The 17359-nt window shown below is 40.4% G+C and overlaps 1 protein-coding gene across 2 annotated transcripts in view; it reads right to left on the bottom strand.

The window, feature by feature from the left end:
- Positions 1-9965, bottom strand: part of PAX7 (paired box 7) — a 122870-nt gene extending 112905 nt beyond the window's left edge. The window contains exons 1-4 of one of the 2 annotated variants that reach the window (XM_066606348.1): positions 9510-9965; positions 7075-7310; positions 6783-6912; positions 4317-4451 (exon numbers count right to left, since the gene is read on the bottom strand). In XM_066606348.1, coding sequence (XP_066462445.1) covers positions 4317-4451; positions 6783-6912; positions 7075-7310; positions 9510-9594 — 586 coding nt within the window. In that variant the 5' untranslated portion in view covers positions 9595-9965. The remainder of the gene's footprint in view (positions 1-4316; positions 4452-6782; positions 6913-7074; positions 7311-9509) is intronic. The other variant, XM_066606349.1, reaches the window with a different exon arrangement.
- Between the last annotated feature and the right edge of the window lie 7394 nt (positions 9966-17359).

Genomic DNA, 17359 nt, shown 5'->3' with positions numbered 1-17359 from the left:
TTTTACCCCAAATACAGACTGCTTGGCAGTTTTCTTTAGGCTGACTTCACAAAGGCAGTAAATGCTGCGCCATTCCTGCTAACAGAATCGCTGCGGACATTCTCCAGCATTTACAGTACAAGGCAAGTAAGATTTTATAAATCTCCTTCACAGGTCGCGGATTGTTTCTACTGTGGAAAAGCATGAAATTTGGAAAACACTGCTGTTTTGACATCTGCAGCATGTCTATATTGCAGAAACTGCATGCATCTGCAGCAGATTTTCGCCAGAGATTAATGGGTAACATAAAACCAGACCATAATCCACAAATAAAGGAATGTTGTGGGGTTTTAGGCTGCTTTTCCACTGCAGAAATGCACTGAATTTGAAAATTTGCATTTGTTAAAGTCTGAAAATAAAATTTTTGTCAGTGTGACCTCAGTATGGGAGGTACTACTACCGGATCACAGAAACGCAACCTATTCCGCAGCTGAAAATCCACACATAACAATGCAAGGAAGTTCTACAAAATCCGCAACAGCAGAAAACACAGCAAATTCCGCAAAGCTCATTTAAACTCTGGCCATCTGCAGAAATGCAACAGGACTCACATAATACGCGGTGTGTAGAACGCATTGAATTCAATTGGTTCATTCACATGAGTGTAGTTTTTCACGTGATATGCGATTGTGGGAAAAAATATGTGACATGACCTATCTTGTGTGTATTTGTGCACCACAAGAGCCCATTGAAATCAATTGGTTTACGTAAATGCCATAACATAAGCAGAAAATCTACGTATTCGCTGTGATTTTGTTGGATTTTTTTTTGCACGCAAATGTGTAGGAGCAGGTGAAATATGTGGGCGAAAGTGCATTTCAGTTGCACAAATATGCGTCGCTTTATTGTGGCCAAAATGTGCTATGCCCTTGTAAACTTGGCTTTAAAGTGGGTATATAGCTAATATTGCAAGAGATGTATCAGCAGCAGATAGGCAATGCTCCCATATGGAAGGGCATCTGCAGGGCAGGGGGTCTTCATTCTAAAGGGGCAGATACTTTCCTGGCTGCTATGTGTCCTATTGATAACACTATAGATCCATGAGTCCTGTTGTAGGATGGGCTCCTATAGGTGACATGTGTAAGTATAGGCCTGGCACACAGCACATATATATAGGGGGTGATATATATATCACCCCCTCATGCTGGCAGCTACCCTCCTCTATGGACTCATCTACACGGCAGCGTGTGTAAGAGGCCGATAAATCCTCTCAGCAATTAGTGCTGATAAATCGGGCGTCTGCTCCAGAGGGAAATGTGGGCAACTGGCAGCCTGTGCCCTCGGGCGAGCTCTACTGAGCCGTTTAAAGATGAAAGTGGAGAAATAAAGACTCAATTTAATCTGCCTTAAAACCCTTCAACTTAAAACACCCGGAGAGTGAGCGCTGATGGGGGATAAATGGGAATCTTACCGACGCCCCCAGCGATGACATCGCTCCCCAACATCGCTCCCCATCCGACCTCCACTATGGAACTGCCGGAGCTCAGAAGAATGCTACTATTACCAGTGCATCGGCTGTATTATTCTGTATCCTCATAAATATTAGTAGATTCAGTGCCTCATCGATATTATTCTACATCATCATAAATACATATAATCATTACTATAATGTATTATCAGTATTATTCTATATGATCATATATATATATATATATATATACACTCAGTATTCTTATTATTTTATATTCAACATTGCTATAATCACTTTTTATTACTATTACTATTTTTATGCAATGATCCAGATTAATATAGATTCTTGCTATTATATATTATTACATATCACTAATATAATTATATTATTGGCATAATTTTTTACTGCTGTTATGATTATTTTTCTGCCCTTCCACATAAAGACGCAGCCTGATGCCCAAATTTTGCAAAAGCATGATGTTCATCCAAAGCGCAATTCAATTAATCTGCTTACAAGACATTGGAATATAAGTTTGTTTCTATCATTAGGGTCCAGTTTTGCAGACCGAAAAAAGTTGCTCTGAAATCCAATTAAACATATTATTCCAAATGGTTTAATTTACATGTGCAACTTTTATAGGCAAAACAATCGCAGCATGTCCTATTTTCTTGTGATTTTCGAACTAAAATCACCCACTCAACTTTATAGGTGCGATTAAAAAAACCGAATTGCACGTCTTTGATATGATTGCACGTATGTAACCATGGTAACAAAAAATGTGTGCAAAACCTTTTAATCACATAATTTGGCCCATCATGCTTTTTTTGCCGATGTGTAAAAATCAGATGTAAAACAGATGAAAATGACAGAAAAGCAAAAAAAATCACATCTAAATCGCACAAAAAAATCGGTCCAAATTTCGGGACTGAAAAAGCGCAAATTACATTGAGAGGAACAAACGTGCCTCATAAAATGTTTAAAAATGCAAATTAAAAAAAAATGTAATAATACAATAAAACTAATATAAGGATGAAGAGATGATTAGTATAACAATGTATCACGTAGAAAGTGATCGCCGGGGACAGATTACTGCGCCTCCTGGTGTCATTGGCGGCCTCCATTAACCCTTGTGAACCCATCACTTGAGCAGAGAATGGCCCCCGGCAGGAGGGGAGCAGCGTTTAGTTTCTCGCTTTGATTACAGCTCAGCTCCTCTTTAGATTTAGGTTTCTAGAAAGAAATGAATTCTTCAGAAAAGCGGCGGCACTGACCGGGAAACTGCAGATAAACCAGACAGTGAGGGTGCAGGAACCCCCCGAGCCAGCCCCGGTGCCCACGTAGTGCAGATTCTACACCCCCCAATTTCTGGGCTCTGTAAACAGCTATGCCCACAGACAGAACCGAGATGAGAGATCAGCGGGGGGCATTGAGCTCATTGTGCCGCCTGCTCTCTGCACATAGAATGGGACCCTCGCCCCCCTCTTCCCCCTTTCTATTATAAAGGGGAGATTTTTGCTTTGTGGCCGGGAATCTTCTCCTCCTGATGCTTCTATAGAGCGCGGCCTTTTGTCAGCCAAGTTCATCCTCAAGTTTGAGATAAAAGGGGAAAAAAAGAGGAGAGAAAAGGCCACCATTGTGCTCTGCGATCAAACTTTACATAAGACAGTCCTGCGCCTACTGTATGGATACTATATAAGGTATAGAATGCACCTACAAGTATGGCATCACTGAACTATCTACATATTTACGATGGATTGAAATAGATACAATTATGAACTTCCTATGTATAGGATAGTGCCGTTTTCACCAAATTCCGTTACAAATAAATAACAGAGTTGCATAATTTCATCCTAAACATTTCGGCTCACAATGAAGACATTTTTGTAGACGGAATGCATCAGCATTGTGCAGTTGAAAAAAGTCACAGTTAGGAAAATCGCAGAACAAATATTAAGGATTCTGTCATTAATAGCAATACTAATATTGCAGAATAAAATAATTTAAAAATCTCGACACAATAATTGTGGAACTGGCGGTCTATAATATTATTGTAATCTCATAACAATCACAACCACAATTACCGCAAACTATGATATCCAGTAATTATTTATTAAAGGAGTTTCAGCTGATGGCTGTCACTACTTCTGCTCCTCGTTTGCACTCCTGTCACTACATCGGTCCTTAAGTGTTTTTGTCACCGCTGTTATCTTATGCCCACTGATCGCTGCTGCTTTCCAGGGAGCATTTATGGAACCGCAAATATATTTACAGCTTAATAGCCCCACAGCCGCCTATAAATAATTGATCAAGGAGCAGAGTGTCGGCGCTGTGTGTGGGATGGAGAGCGGAATGGGGGGGGACCTGTGTGGCTGTGGGTATCACCTGGCACCAGCAGACAGGAGTGCCCACCTTCAGGGGCACAAAACTCCTCATTGTGTGATCCGGATGGTCTGGAGGTGAATGTGTGCCCTTCCGGACATTCCTTACATTGGAGCATTCATTCTTAGCCCCATGGGGCACATTCATGACACTTCCTACATCACAGCTCCATTATCCATCGCCAGCACACTCCCCCATCATTTTATCCCACTCTGCCCCAGGTGCCCAACACCCTCGCTCAGGCAGTTTCATGAGCCTATATCAGAAAATGAACTAAAGCCTCCTCCTCCTGCAACATTGCAACTGCACATCCCCGACTGCATGACGTCATAACTATGGGTTATTGCACAATAATCAATCAATGCGTGCAGAATTCAGCGCAGTGCGTTATATACAATCACGATGATAATTGCCATTTTACCAGCGCAGCACCCCGGATAACATTATAATTACACTCTGCTATATTACAGCACGGCGGTGCACTTACCTTTGTCGCCCAGGATGCCATCGATACTATGCTTGGTCTTCTTCTCCCCATCGTCGTCTTTCTTGTCACAGTCATCGTCTTCCTCTTTTTTCCCGAACTTTATTCTCAGGACTCGGCTAATCGAACTCACTAAACCTCAGAAATGGAAAGAGACGGAAGGGGATATAAATTTGGGTGACAGAAAATTTGTAGCCCTCTATAGTGTATATGACTCAAATATATATCATGATCGCGCGTTTATGGTATAATGTACACACTCATAATAGTGTATTATATACATCATATAATGTACAGTTATCAGAATATATACAGTGTGCACACTCATTGTGTATTATAGTGTACATAGGAGCAGATTCATAATATATATAGAGTGTAACAGTCATCAGAATATATGAAGTATGCACATTCATTCTATAACATACAATCAACGTAGTCATCATAATATATACAGTGCGCACAAGCAATGTATTATACAGGGAGCATTATATAATGTGCATATTATACAGTGTGTACACATCCTATTATACACAGCGCACACACCATCATAATATATAGGGGCAGCACCTGTGTAATTTACAAGTACACTCTTCCAATAATAGTGAGCACACTTCTGTCATAATATATATATATATATATATATATATATATATATATATATATATATATATATATATATATATATATATATATATATATATATATATATATAGTGTTAACTAAGACTTTTATATAGTGCAGCTATCTGTAATACACTGGATAGGAAAATATATAAAATGCACAAAGAGCACACACTCATCCGCAGTGAACTTGTTGGTTTCCTAAATATAAAATTAAGTACCTACAGTACATAGTATTATCCTATAATATATAACATGCGCGTACATAATATATAGTGGAGCACGCTCATATATTATACAGTATGTATATCCATAATATATAGTGGAGCACAGTGTGTACTTTGATAATGTAACGTTGGACAAACTTATAATAAACAGTGTACACACTTGCAAAGGGGAGTATATCTATCAGGCACACTCTTCCTAAAATATACAGTGAACGCTCTCATACAGAGTACTCACTTAGAAACATATAAAATACAATGTACATAGTTAAACAAGGGAGCACACTCATCCTATAATACATTCATAATAACATATTGTGAAAATACATAATAGGAACACATTCATCCTGTGTGTATATATCCATAATAGATAAAACACTCATCGAATAAAATGCCGTAAATACACTTTTTATACAGGGTGCACATTTATAATCATATATACAATGTGCAAAATTACACCAGGATGCATCTTCCTCCTTATGTGACTTATTAAAATGATAATATACAGTGAGCACTGTCCTCTTGTATACAGCGAATGCATTTAAAATATACAGGGGGCACACACATAAAAATACAGTGTGCACATTTGTACATGGGGGACATTCAAGTGTATCCTATAATGTTCAGTGTACATAGTCAAAACAAGGGAGAACACATAATATTTAGTGTACACGGTTGAGAACACTAACAACATTTATGCTATAATATTTAGTGTACACATTTTTGCAGGGGAAAATATTCTTCAGGTATATCCCATAATATCCACTGTGCACAGTTTGTAAGGGAAAACACTAGTCATGATTATCCTATAATAATCAGTGTGCACATTGTATATATTGAAGAACAATAATTCTGTCAAGCCTATAATATACAGGGAAGTACACATAAAATACAGCGGCACACTTATGCAAAGCAAAACACTGACTGTGCATCTTATACTATTTAGTGTGTACACTTTATACAGGGGAGAACACTAATTATGTATTGTCTATAATATACAGTGTGCACGCTAATAATATACATGAAGATGCACTAATAGAAAATACAGTGGGCTCACTCACTGTGTATATCCTATTCACTGTGCACACGTATACAGGGAACTCTCATGTCTATATTATAATATTCAGTGTGCATACTTATACAGAGAACACTCATGAGTATTTTAGAACAGATTTTTCTGGCTAACAGTATTAATAGCAGTATTTTCATTTTGCTGTATTTGCATATCTTATAATATTCAGTGAATGTACACACAGAGGAGCACACCCATCAGGTATATCCTGTAATATGCCATGAGCATACTCACACAGGGGAGAAACACTCTCTATATACCCTGTGGTATTTACTTAGACAGGGGAGAACATTAGTTATGTACAGTATGTCTTATATTATACAGTGTGTGCACACGTATACAGGGGAGAATAGTAATTATGCATATCATTACTATTCATTGTACCCACGTACACATGGGAGAATAATCATCAGGTGAACCCTACATTATATATTGTGCATATAGGAGAGAACACTCTATATGTACTCAGTGTGCACACATATACAGGGGAGCACACACTCACCGTCACAGTCATAGGGCACTGAAGTGTGTGTAGTGTGGCCCCTGCGCTCACCTGAGGGCACCGAGCTCCGGTCACAATGTCCGTCTTTCAGCAGTCGGTCCCGGATCTCCCAGCTGAACATCCCGGGGTTCTCCCGCTTGTACTCCTCGATCTTCTTCTCAACATCGGGAGTGGCCACCTGCTTTAATGGTCAACACATGGGGGCAGCATGTCAGTATGGAGGAGGACAGAGGCGTCATATGTAACATGTATACACTGCAGGCCGCCAGAACCAATGCATTCAGTATATTAGTATTTAGGATGTACAGGGGTTACAGACATCCGCTCCCTCCGGGACACTCACCCTGGGCTTACTGCCCCCGATGGCCCCGGGCCGGATGGAGCCAGTTTCTTGGTATCTGCACAGGATTTTCGACACACAACCATGTGAGACCCGGAGCTGCCTGGAGATGACACAGGGTCGGATGCCATGGTGGGCCATCTCCACTATCTTGTGTCTGATGTGGTTGGGCAAGGGTCTGCCATTAATGAAGACTCCCCCGAGCTGGTTCACTCGACCTTGGCCCAGCGGAGTGGACACTGAGGGAGAGGAGAACACAAACTTATTACATTCCTATACATTATGTACTTATAGACTGCACATTACTTCTGCATAAACTCCACACACCTAGGACTACCTGGGATTGCACAACTTCCACACACTTTTTTTTTGCTATATCCACTAGACACTGATTGCTACACTACCTGTAAAATTCCTACTTTTCCCAGACCCCCACATTTCTATCACTGCACTGATACAATATTTCTATACCTTGAACATTCACTGAGATTCAGTGTACGCACCCATCTGGTATAAATCTTCCTCACTATTCTTCATACATTAATAACTGTAACTGCTGAAAGCTGGGTGATAATTGATTACATAGAATGACGTATCCTATCATATTTATTTGTATCTCCATATACTGGATGGACTAATCACAACTGACTATATCACCTAAATACTGTACTCTCTGCTCCTATAATTGCTGCATAAACTACTGTGTGGCTACATTGTTACATGTGATCATTGCAATATTCATTTATTAATACTAGATACAACACGACGGATATTTATTATATATATAAATAATTTTACATGAATATTCCAGTACATACTACTATATATTACTACTATTCCTGAACATACTGCTGTATATTACACACTGCTAATATTCTTCTACATACTGCATACTCCACTCTGCTAAATTGCTCTACATACTCCATATTAACTTTTTTAATATTCCTCTACATATTGTATATTACATTCTCCTAATATTCCTGTATATTGTATCCACTTGTGAAATATTCATACACATCATGTATTGCATTGTGTTCTTCCTGTATGTATGACATATATATATATATATATATATATATATAAAAAAAATAAATAAATAAATATATATATATATATATATATATATATATATATATATATATATCATTCTCACTCATTACGGAAAATGCGTGTAATTGTACATCATGTCATGGAGGTATATAGAAATGTGGTGAGTATAGTTTTGGTGTGTGGTGACACTATAAAATTTTTCTCGATGGCAACTGATTAGGACCCACTGCGGTATTAATAAGCAAATATGTATAAAACGATTAGAAGACACAGAAGCGGAGGAAAGGGTGAAATATCCCGGGTAACTGCTCTCTATTGGGAGGGGGGCTCTTGTATCTTACAAACTAAACGAAACTACTCCGCATCTGCGTGATTTTCCGCTGGTGCTATAAAGAGCTGCTGGACGCTGATAATCCGGCAGTGAGATCGGCAATTTGTTTAATATCGCCTCATTCAGATGGAGCAGATTAGGGCGATTTTCCGGCCTGGGAGCTGCATAATTTAGCGCGCCGGGGAGGACGCAGATATTTGGAGATTTAATGACAATCATGCGCCGCTAATTCCCCGGTCACTTGGCTCCTACACTCTGGAGCAGTGATTGCAGATAAGGGGCCACTCTGAGGGCCCATCTCACCATGAAGTGGCCCCGAGAAGCCGCGCTCATTATTCGCAGTCATGTTGAGCAAACATGGCTCTAATCCGTTGATCTGTCTCTTTGCGCCTGTTTTCCTTTCCTTCGGCTCTCCAGTAAATCCCCGCGGATTGTGTGTTTTGCAGTTTTCGTGGCTTTTCACAGTTTTATTGCGGCCACTTGATCACGGAATAGATGGAGATGGATTTGGAGAAGTGCGAGCACCGAGGGAGCATCAGATGCGCAACCCTGAGCGCACAACACAGTCACACCACGCTATTGGCGGCGTCTGTTGACAGCTGCCGGTAATTAACGCCTAAACTGCACTCAAACAAGACACATTCACTGCACCCTACAACAGATCTCATCTCCAGCAAGGAGAAAGTTTCAGACAGTAAACGAAGGCTAGGGCTTCCTGCAAGACTCCAAACTCTACTAAGGCGCTAAAAAGTGTAGCAGCTGCTGTCGGTCACAGGGTCAAAGCAAAGCAAGAACATGCACAATGATATATATATATATATATATATATATATATATATATATATATATATATATATATATATATATATATATATATATATATATACATACATACGTATATAATGACAATGTATGAGAACACATGCGTGCTGGAGTTTATTATACATTATTGGTTATTGCATTATATATATATATATATATATATATATATATATATATATATATATATATATATATCCCTGCAATATTTCTAATACAACAGGTAAGCACCACTTACCTTCCAGGGGGAATCCTGTCCGGGGGTAATTCTGACCTGGAGCCGGCCGCATCATTCTTGGGACAGTGCCAGGCAGGGCAGCCATTCGCTGTAAAAAAGACACCTTGTTCTCCGTGCAGCCCAGTTAATGCCCAGCGAAATAACAAGTCTGTGGAGCAGTCGCAGCGATGAGCCCGGCTGGGTGAAGCCCCAGGTCTCTGGAACAAAAGTTATTAAAAGGCACAAACACAGAGTGGTGATTTCCCCAGAAAGTTGGGAAGAAGGTTCTCAGAGGCAGAAGAAGAGTGAGCAGGAGCCGGGCAGAGCAGTGGGATGTACTGGGGTCTTTTGCTTGCTTCAGGTGATGTGCAGGGTGTTTGGGGGGCACAGAATGTCAGCTGGGAGCTTTGCAAGTTGTTAAAGTGGCCACAAGTTTGGCGCAGTGTGCTGGAGGAGAGGCTGTGATCACTGATAGGCTCTTCCCTGCTTCTTTTATTCATGGAGAGGGATGGGGCAGTGGATGGGGCTGCTGGACCAATGGCAGGCAGAAGGCACAATGCACAGGCTGGGAGGATTGTCGCTACTTTATACCCGGCCTCGTTCTCACTTACATATCAGGGGGAAGAAAAAACACTTTTCTTTTACAGTTTCTTAAAATGTGTCCAGGGGAGGGGGCATGGGGTGCAATCATAACGATGCACTGATGCTGCTTCCCTGTCCTTATTGATCAGTGTGCACACATCACCCATCCCAGAGCCCATATCAGCTGTGACTATCCCTTCATGAATTGTTCTTATTTTTATTAGACACTTTTGCTACCAGTCTCTTCTATGAGGCTTCTGACACTACCTGTCTGATGCCATCTTATGCAGAGCTCCAGGTGCAGACACTGGGCAGTGACAGGACAATGGCAGCGTCTGGGCGGACAGGGGGTGCACATTTTGTGGGGTGAGCAGCGCTGAAATCCTTCTCAGCAGGGGATGACGCCAAACTCACAATCAATGTTTTCATATGTAAAATGGGGGGTTCTTAATATTCAGAGGAAACTTTTCATTCTGTCCTGGATTTCTTCTACATTGTCCCCCGGCTCCCCAGATCATGGATATGTGAGACAGAAAGAGGGCTCTCACGTACAATATACTGGAAAGATTTGCATATAAGTGCATGCCACATATATAAAGAGCTTGTATACATTGTGCATCCTATGAGATATATTGTAGCCATGGGAGTCATCTGTAGCTGCTGATTACGTATGTTCTGCTATTAACAGCTGAGTTTATGCGGACAGTGAAGACCCCAGATCTCATACAGGTTGTGCCATATAATAAATTATGTAAGGGTAAACAACTAAGTGATCTTCTCCCCCAGGAACTGCAGACTTAGTGCACAGTGCCAGGCAGCATCCAACAAGTGTAATGTGCATCTCTCATTATTAATAATCGGGGGCACCTCCATGCACCCTTTAATCCTGGCCCCCAACCCGACTGACTGTGCCCTGTGTCGGCATTAATGAACCTTTTAATTTCCCCCTGTAATTTGGGGCTTGTGCTGCGGCTGCAGAGACTTGTCAGCTCCCCGGGATCTCTTTGCAGCCACGACAGGCGTGCACTGATGTCCTGGTGGAGAGCAATTTCACAAATCATCTTTCCAACAATTAAACAGTCTGGAGGGGTGAAATGGCGATTTCACATGTAGATTGTGGGGGTTACCTGCTTGAGAGAACTGGGCAGTTTTTACTCAGCACCGTCCTGGACGGATCGTCCTGGCATCTCCTTTATTTGTTTACGGTAAGTTCATTTTTTACTTTAATCCATTAATATCAGCGACAATTACATGAAGTCGATTTAAACTTACTGCAAAAGAATGTCCTTTAAGGGGTTAAAGGATATCGAATTAACCTTGTATTATCCTGTATTTCCTCCAGTAAAGGAGAATAGATGAGTGCGAATGTAAAATATAGTAACATTAGATGACAGAATTAGGAGTTCCTGTGCAAATTGTTGTTTGTGTCATTTGCAAATATTGTGGGAAGAGTAAAGTGCAGGGTGCTATTGCGATACTGAGGATGATGCTGCGATACTGAGGATGATGGGGATAACGTGACACTATTTCTATCAGTACTAATGGTTTATGTGTCTGCCCCGTTGTTTTTGTTATTTTCATCACTTCTTTAGTTTTCTCGCTTTGTTGTTGGTTTTATTATCCATATTTATTGGCACACAATTACTAGGACTGAAACATTCTAGAATGAACCCTCCTGTAGATCTTATGTACCCCCTGTCATAAATCCCTCCTGTAGATATTATGTACCTCCTGTAGATCTTATGTACCCCCTGTCATAAATACCCTGTAGTGACACAGTACTGTCAGTGTCACGTTGTTGTAACCTCTCATTACAGCAGCAGATTGCTCTTGTCACGTCATATATAACACCATTAAGCGGCCATTCATCAGCAGGAGACAAAATAATAAAAAGGACCTTATATAACAGGCACATTGTGCAGACAGGAGGCTAATACTGACAGTCGTGTTACATTATATGTACATTGCAGGACCCTCCCTGTCTCATCATCATCGTCATGCCAGCAGTGCAGCCAGAGATCCTTTTAATTTGTGTGTAATGAGAATTAATTTATGTTCCCAGTGATCCTCTCCAGGGAAAGCAGTGAGAAAACAAGCAGAGCTGTGCAAGAGAACCGGACAAAGGAGCAGAGGTGTCCCCCATTGTAGAGCTGCTGCTCCGGGGTCTCACCAGATGCTGGACACAGACTAAGCGATTTCAATACGATCGTCCGATGATTTAATGTCCACTCGCCGATTAGTGTCAATTACATTGTAACAAACGATTTCACAACGAATCATATGAATTTTCTAAACGATTTACACGATTTTAACTTTATAGTTTGATACAATCGTTCCAATACCTTCAATGCATTGATTTTGTATCACTTTATATTCTATTTCATTGAACGGGGTGCTTTTCTTTATGTTATTCTGTTAAGTTGTAATACTGAAAAATATCTGAAAACTAAATACAGCAACATACAACCGCAGAGACATACAACCGCAGAGACATATAACCGCAGAGACATACAACAGCAGAGACATACAACTGCAGAGACATACAACCGCAGAGACATATAACCAAAGAGACATACAACCGCAGAGACATACAACCGCAGAGACATACAACCGCAGAGACATACAGCCAAAGCGCATAAATAAATAATACTGGAATTATTTATTTATTTTTGTATTTTGCATCAGTCAAGATTTTTACAGGTGAAGAGATACAAAATGTCAGATGAGAATAGCTTTCTCTAGCAGTGTTATTCCACCTGAGGATACCTGAGCCTGTGGATATCTACGTATAATCTCAGTAAAATCTCTGGACCTTTGTATCTAACACAGAACAACATGGCATCAATATCTCACATTATCTCATATTTGCATAAAAAAGGATCCTGATGAATCCTGTGAAGCTGATCCTGATGGGATGGATGAAGACCAAAGATCCTCCTTGTCCCATTGGTTCCTGCATGGCCAATTTTTTTATGACTAAAAAAAAAAAAAAACCATACTGTAAAAATCCAAGTGTGAACTGAGCCCTAAGACTGGTGTCAGATGATATTACAGTATTGTATGTCATCAGTATTTGCCTCCTTATATATTATTTACTACTGGGCAAAAACTGATATGTATTCGCCAAAATGGAAAAGAATACAAATACAGACATAAATATGTGAAAAATAAGCTATGCTGCGTTTTTAAAAAACAGGCATGAAAAATACGGCCATGTGAATAAATAAATAAATAGACTTACATTAGCTCTATATTACGGTTCCCAAAAGATGCACCAAATATGGAGCTTATATACGGGGCCTAAGGGACCTTTCACATGGCAGGAAATTTCCGCTGGGAAGCAGCAGAATTTGTCGCTGCGAAATTCTGCAGGGATAACTGTGGATTTTGGTGCAGAATTGCAGGTTGATTTAAGCCATCTTCATTCCACATCTAAATCCACACAGAGCCATATGGATTTTGGTGCAGAATTTACCGCTACTTGCAGTGAGGAATGTGAAAAATTCGTCCCGTGTGAAGGGTCTCTTAGGGTGCCTTTCCACTAGCCTTTTTTTATCGCTGCGTTTTTTTTCCCACGCGATTGTCAATGGGACTTTCTAATGTTGAAAACGCAATGCAATGCAATTGCGTTTTTGGTGTGTTGCGTTTTTAACATTAGAAAGTCCCATTGACAATCGCGTGAAAAAAACCGCAGCGATAAAAAAAGGCTAGTGGAAAGGAGCCCTAAGGACGCTTTTAGACGAGCGTATTTTAACTCTGTATTCGGTCCGTATTTTACAAACCATAATATGGAGCTGATGTAAATCTACGTATCTATTCACACGGCCGTATTTGTAACATCCTTAAAGATGCAGCATGGCCTATTTTTGTTTGTTTTTGCCCCTGTATTGGTATTATTAGCTATTGGGCAAATGCAGATCAGTATTTACGGAGTTAAAAATAAAACCAATGACAGCGAGTATGGAGGCGAATACGATCAAATATTGATGAAAGACTGATGACATGCGGTTGTAATGTCATCTGTAAGACGTCCGGGTTACAGACTCGTATTACGGACGTGTTACAATATGCTCAACTGAAACAGGTCTTAGGCTGCTGTCAGTTGAGCAGATTTCTACTTCTCATTTGGTCCTTATTTTATGGATCTTTACATGCAGCTAATTTAAATCCTAAATTTTGTTCATTTTTGCCCCTGTATTTGCATTCATTGGTATTATTTTCTATTGGGCAAATTCAGATCCGTACTTGGTCTGTAAAATATAAAAATAAAGACAGCAAATGCAGAGGCAAATACAGAGCAAACAGCGCAGAAACACTGATGTCATACGGTTGATGTTATCTGTAACACATCTGTATTACGGACGTGTTATATCATGCTTGGCTGAAACCGGCCTTATGTGAATTTCTCATCCCAGTTTAATCATCGTGGGGAGCACAAAGTGTGAACCATGGACCGGCCTAGGCGGCTTCTTTTAATTAGTGCCAGTTTGATTCATTCGGCATGAGCTACAAGGGGCTTCTTTCTGCGTCTTTCTTAAATATTGATCCTTTTTAGGCCAGAATTCTGGAGTAAGTTTCACTTTTTTTTTTACGCAAATCTATTTAGACAAATTTACTATTGATTTGCGCCAAAAAAGTAGATGTTCTGCCTCTCAGTCTACTTTTCCAAAGTGTCTAGAAAAGAGGTGGGGTTTGTGTGGACTAAGGGTTTTAGACAAATTTCAGAATTGGGACATTTTAAAAAGTTGCAAAATTGGTCACAGTCTCACTCCAGCAGCTGAGGAATATAGAGTGACTCCACATCTCCAGACCTATATATACATGAAACGAATGTATCATCATTCATTACCACATTTGATTCATTCATTGCACTTTAGACTGGACAAAGGGAAAAAAAGGGTCCGGGACTTCACTATCAGCCTTAGGGCACGGTCACACGAGCGTAGGCGTATTTACGTTCACACGTGCGCAGCATTTAATCGCCGGAAAGAACGTTTTTCGGTGATCATGACCAGAGCTAGAAAGCGTATTATCGTTTTTTCCTACTTTGCAAACTAACTTTTCGGCCATCGAATATGTGTTGGCGCGTATTTCGGTCGCGTATGTTTCGTTTTTTTTTCGGGTTGCCGTTTTTACGCGCCGTAAAATCGCCCGTGTGAACGAATACATTGCAAACCAACGCCTTAGATGGTCACGTTTATACGATTGGGCGCAAAAACGCGCCGTTTATGCGCTCGTGTGACCGAACCCTTACAAGCATTTATAAGGCCCCTTTACTACGAATGTATTTCGTATCAATATTTAGTCAATGTTTTGCGGACTTTAATACAGAGCTAATAAAAAACCTATGAAGTTATTTACATGGGGGTATAAAATACGCACATATTTGAAAAATACAGCATTCAGCAGTTTCTCCAGTTTTTTGGAGAGCGATTAAAATACGAATGCATCAGTAGTATTTCATCCGTATTTACATCTATTGGAATTATTTTCTATTGGACACCAATGGATTCGTTTTCGCTCAATAGAAAATGTTAACAATGAATGTAAATGCAGATAAAGTACTGATGACAATATATACTGAATTACTGACGCCTCCCTACTTTAAGTGCTCTCCATAGACTTCAATGGGTGGTTTCCTCCCTGTAGTAAACAACAGTGCTAGAAATGGAATACTTGTTATGCGCTATCCAATAAATACATAATTACAAACGTGACAGTTTTATCAAGAATTCCAAATAAACAACAAAGCAGATACAATAATGAGGAAGGTTACATGTAAGTGCACACGCATCAAGTGCCAACCACTAGAGGCCCATTATGTCTGTATTTTTTAGGGGCGTAGTAAGGACAGCGTACAACACCAAAGACTTCACAGTGATGTCGGCATATCCAACAATACTACTTCATTAGTTCCAAAAACAAAGTAAAAAATACAAAGTTTCGTCTATCTATGAGCCTTCATCGGTCGCGCTGGAGGGGACATTGTGCTGTTTTCATTTCCTCCTTAATTACCATACAAAGCCATTGATTAACATTAGGAAATTCAAATTTACTTTTTTTTACAGACCAATTGTGTAAAAAAACGCGTGTCCTATATTTGTCTGTATTTATTAACCAAAATCTCTTGTTAAAGTCTTATGGTTCCTTTAGACGAGCGTATTTGCGCATTCACAACTTGCGCACATAATACACAGGGAATAGAACCCATTGATATCACAATTCCTACACAGTTCCCTTCTTGCGCACATATTTCTCACGTGAAAAAAAAATAGGACATGCTCCCCATAGAAGCCTGTAGGAGGTGCGCAATTGTGTGCAGATTGTGCGTGCAAATGAGCAATACACCATTGGAAAAAGAACACATCTGAACCACGATTGGCTAAACAGCCTTTTAAATCAGGGTGGGGGTCTATTGTGCGCGTATATGAACAAGTCCTGCATGCGCAAAAAAGTACAGTACAATGCACGGTCACACGTGCAAAGCAACCTCATTTATAGCGCAAACACGTTGCGCTGAAGCGTGCACATTTGCGCATATGTTTATGTGAAAGAGCTCTAAGGGATTGTGTAACAGCGCAACAAATACGCAGCTGCATGGAGAGTCACTGTGTTTTTTAGGCATATTGCTAGAAAAGAAGTGACATCAATTTGGCCTTCTATAATTGTATACACCAATGTGAATGAGCCCCAACCACATCACCAGCTCAGACCTGCTACAGTGTATAAGCTAAAGTGCAGGTCAAGTCGGAACGTGAAGTGTCAATTAGGTTACATTCACACGGGCGAGAATCTTGCGCAAGTTTTGTGCGTAGCGAGACACACAAAACACACAAATATGAACTCCATGTTGTATCTCTTCGGGTTCCCTCAGAGCGCCTCGCCCAATGTTTTCAATTGGACTTTTAAAGACATCGCAGTGATTAGAGGCTTAGCAGCGGCTGCTGCCACCAGCCCAAAGCTGCAGGCTAGGTGAGTAAAATGCATGTTGGGCTGCTGCCAGGGCGGAGGTCAGTAGGGGTGAAATAATTCCTACTGGGACTACATGGTAGTCACTATTACTACTAGAGCCACTACAGGGGACACTATCACTACTACCAAGACTACTATGGGGGTCTCTATTACTACTGGGGCCACTACAGGGGACACTATCACTACTACCAAGACTGCTATGGGGGTCTCTATTACTACTAGAGCCACTACAGGGGACACTATTACTACTACCAAGACTGCTATGGGGGTCTCTATTACTACTAGAGCCACTACAGGGGACACTATCACTACTACCA

The sequence above is a fragment of the Eleutherodactylus coqui genome, chromosome 6 (assembly GCF_035609145.1).
Source record: "Eleutherodactylus coqui strain aEleCoq1 chromosome 6, aEleCoq1.hap1, whole genome shotgun sequence".
Classification (NCBI taxonomy): domain Eukaryota; kingdom Metazoa; phylum Chordata; class Amphibia; order Anura; family Eleutherodactylidae; genus Eleutherodactylus; species Eleutherodactylus coqui.
This window is presented reverse-complemented; position numbering and strand designations above follow the sequence as displayed.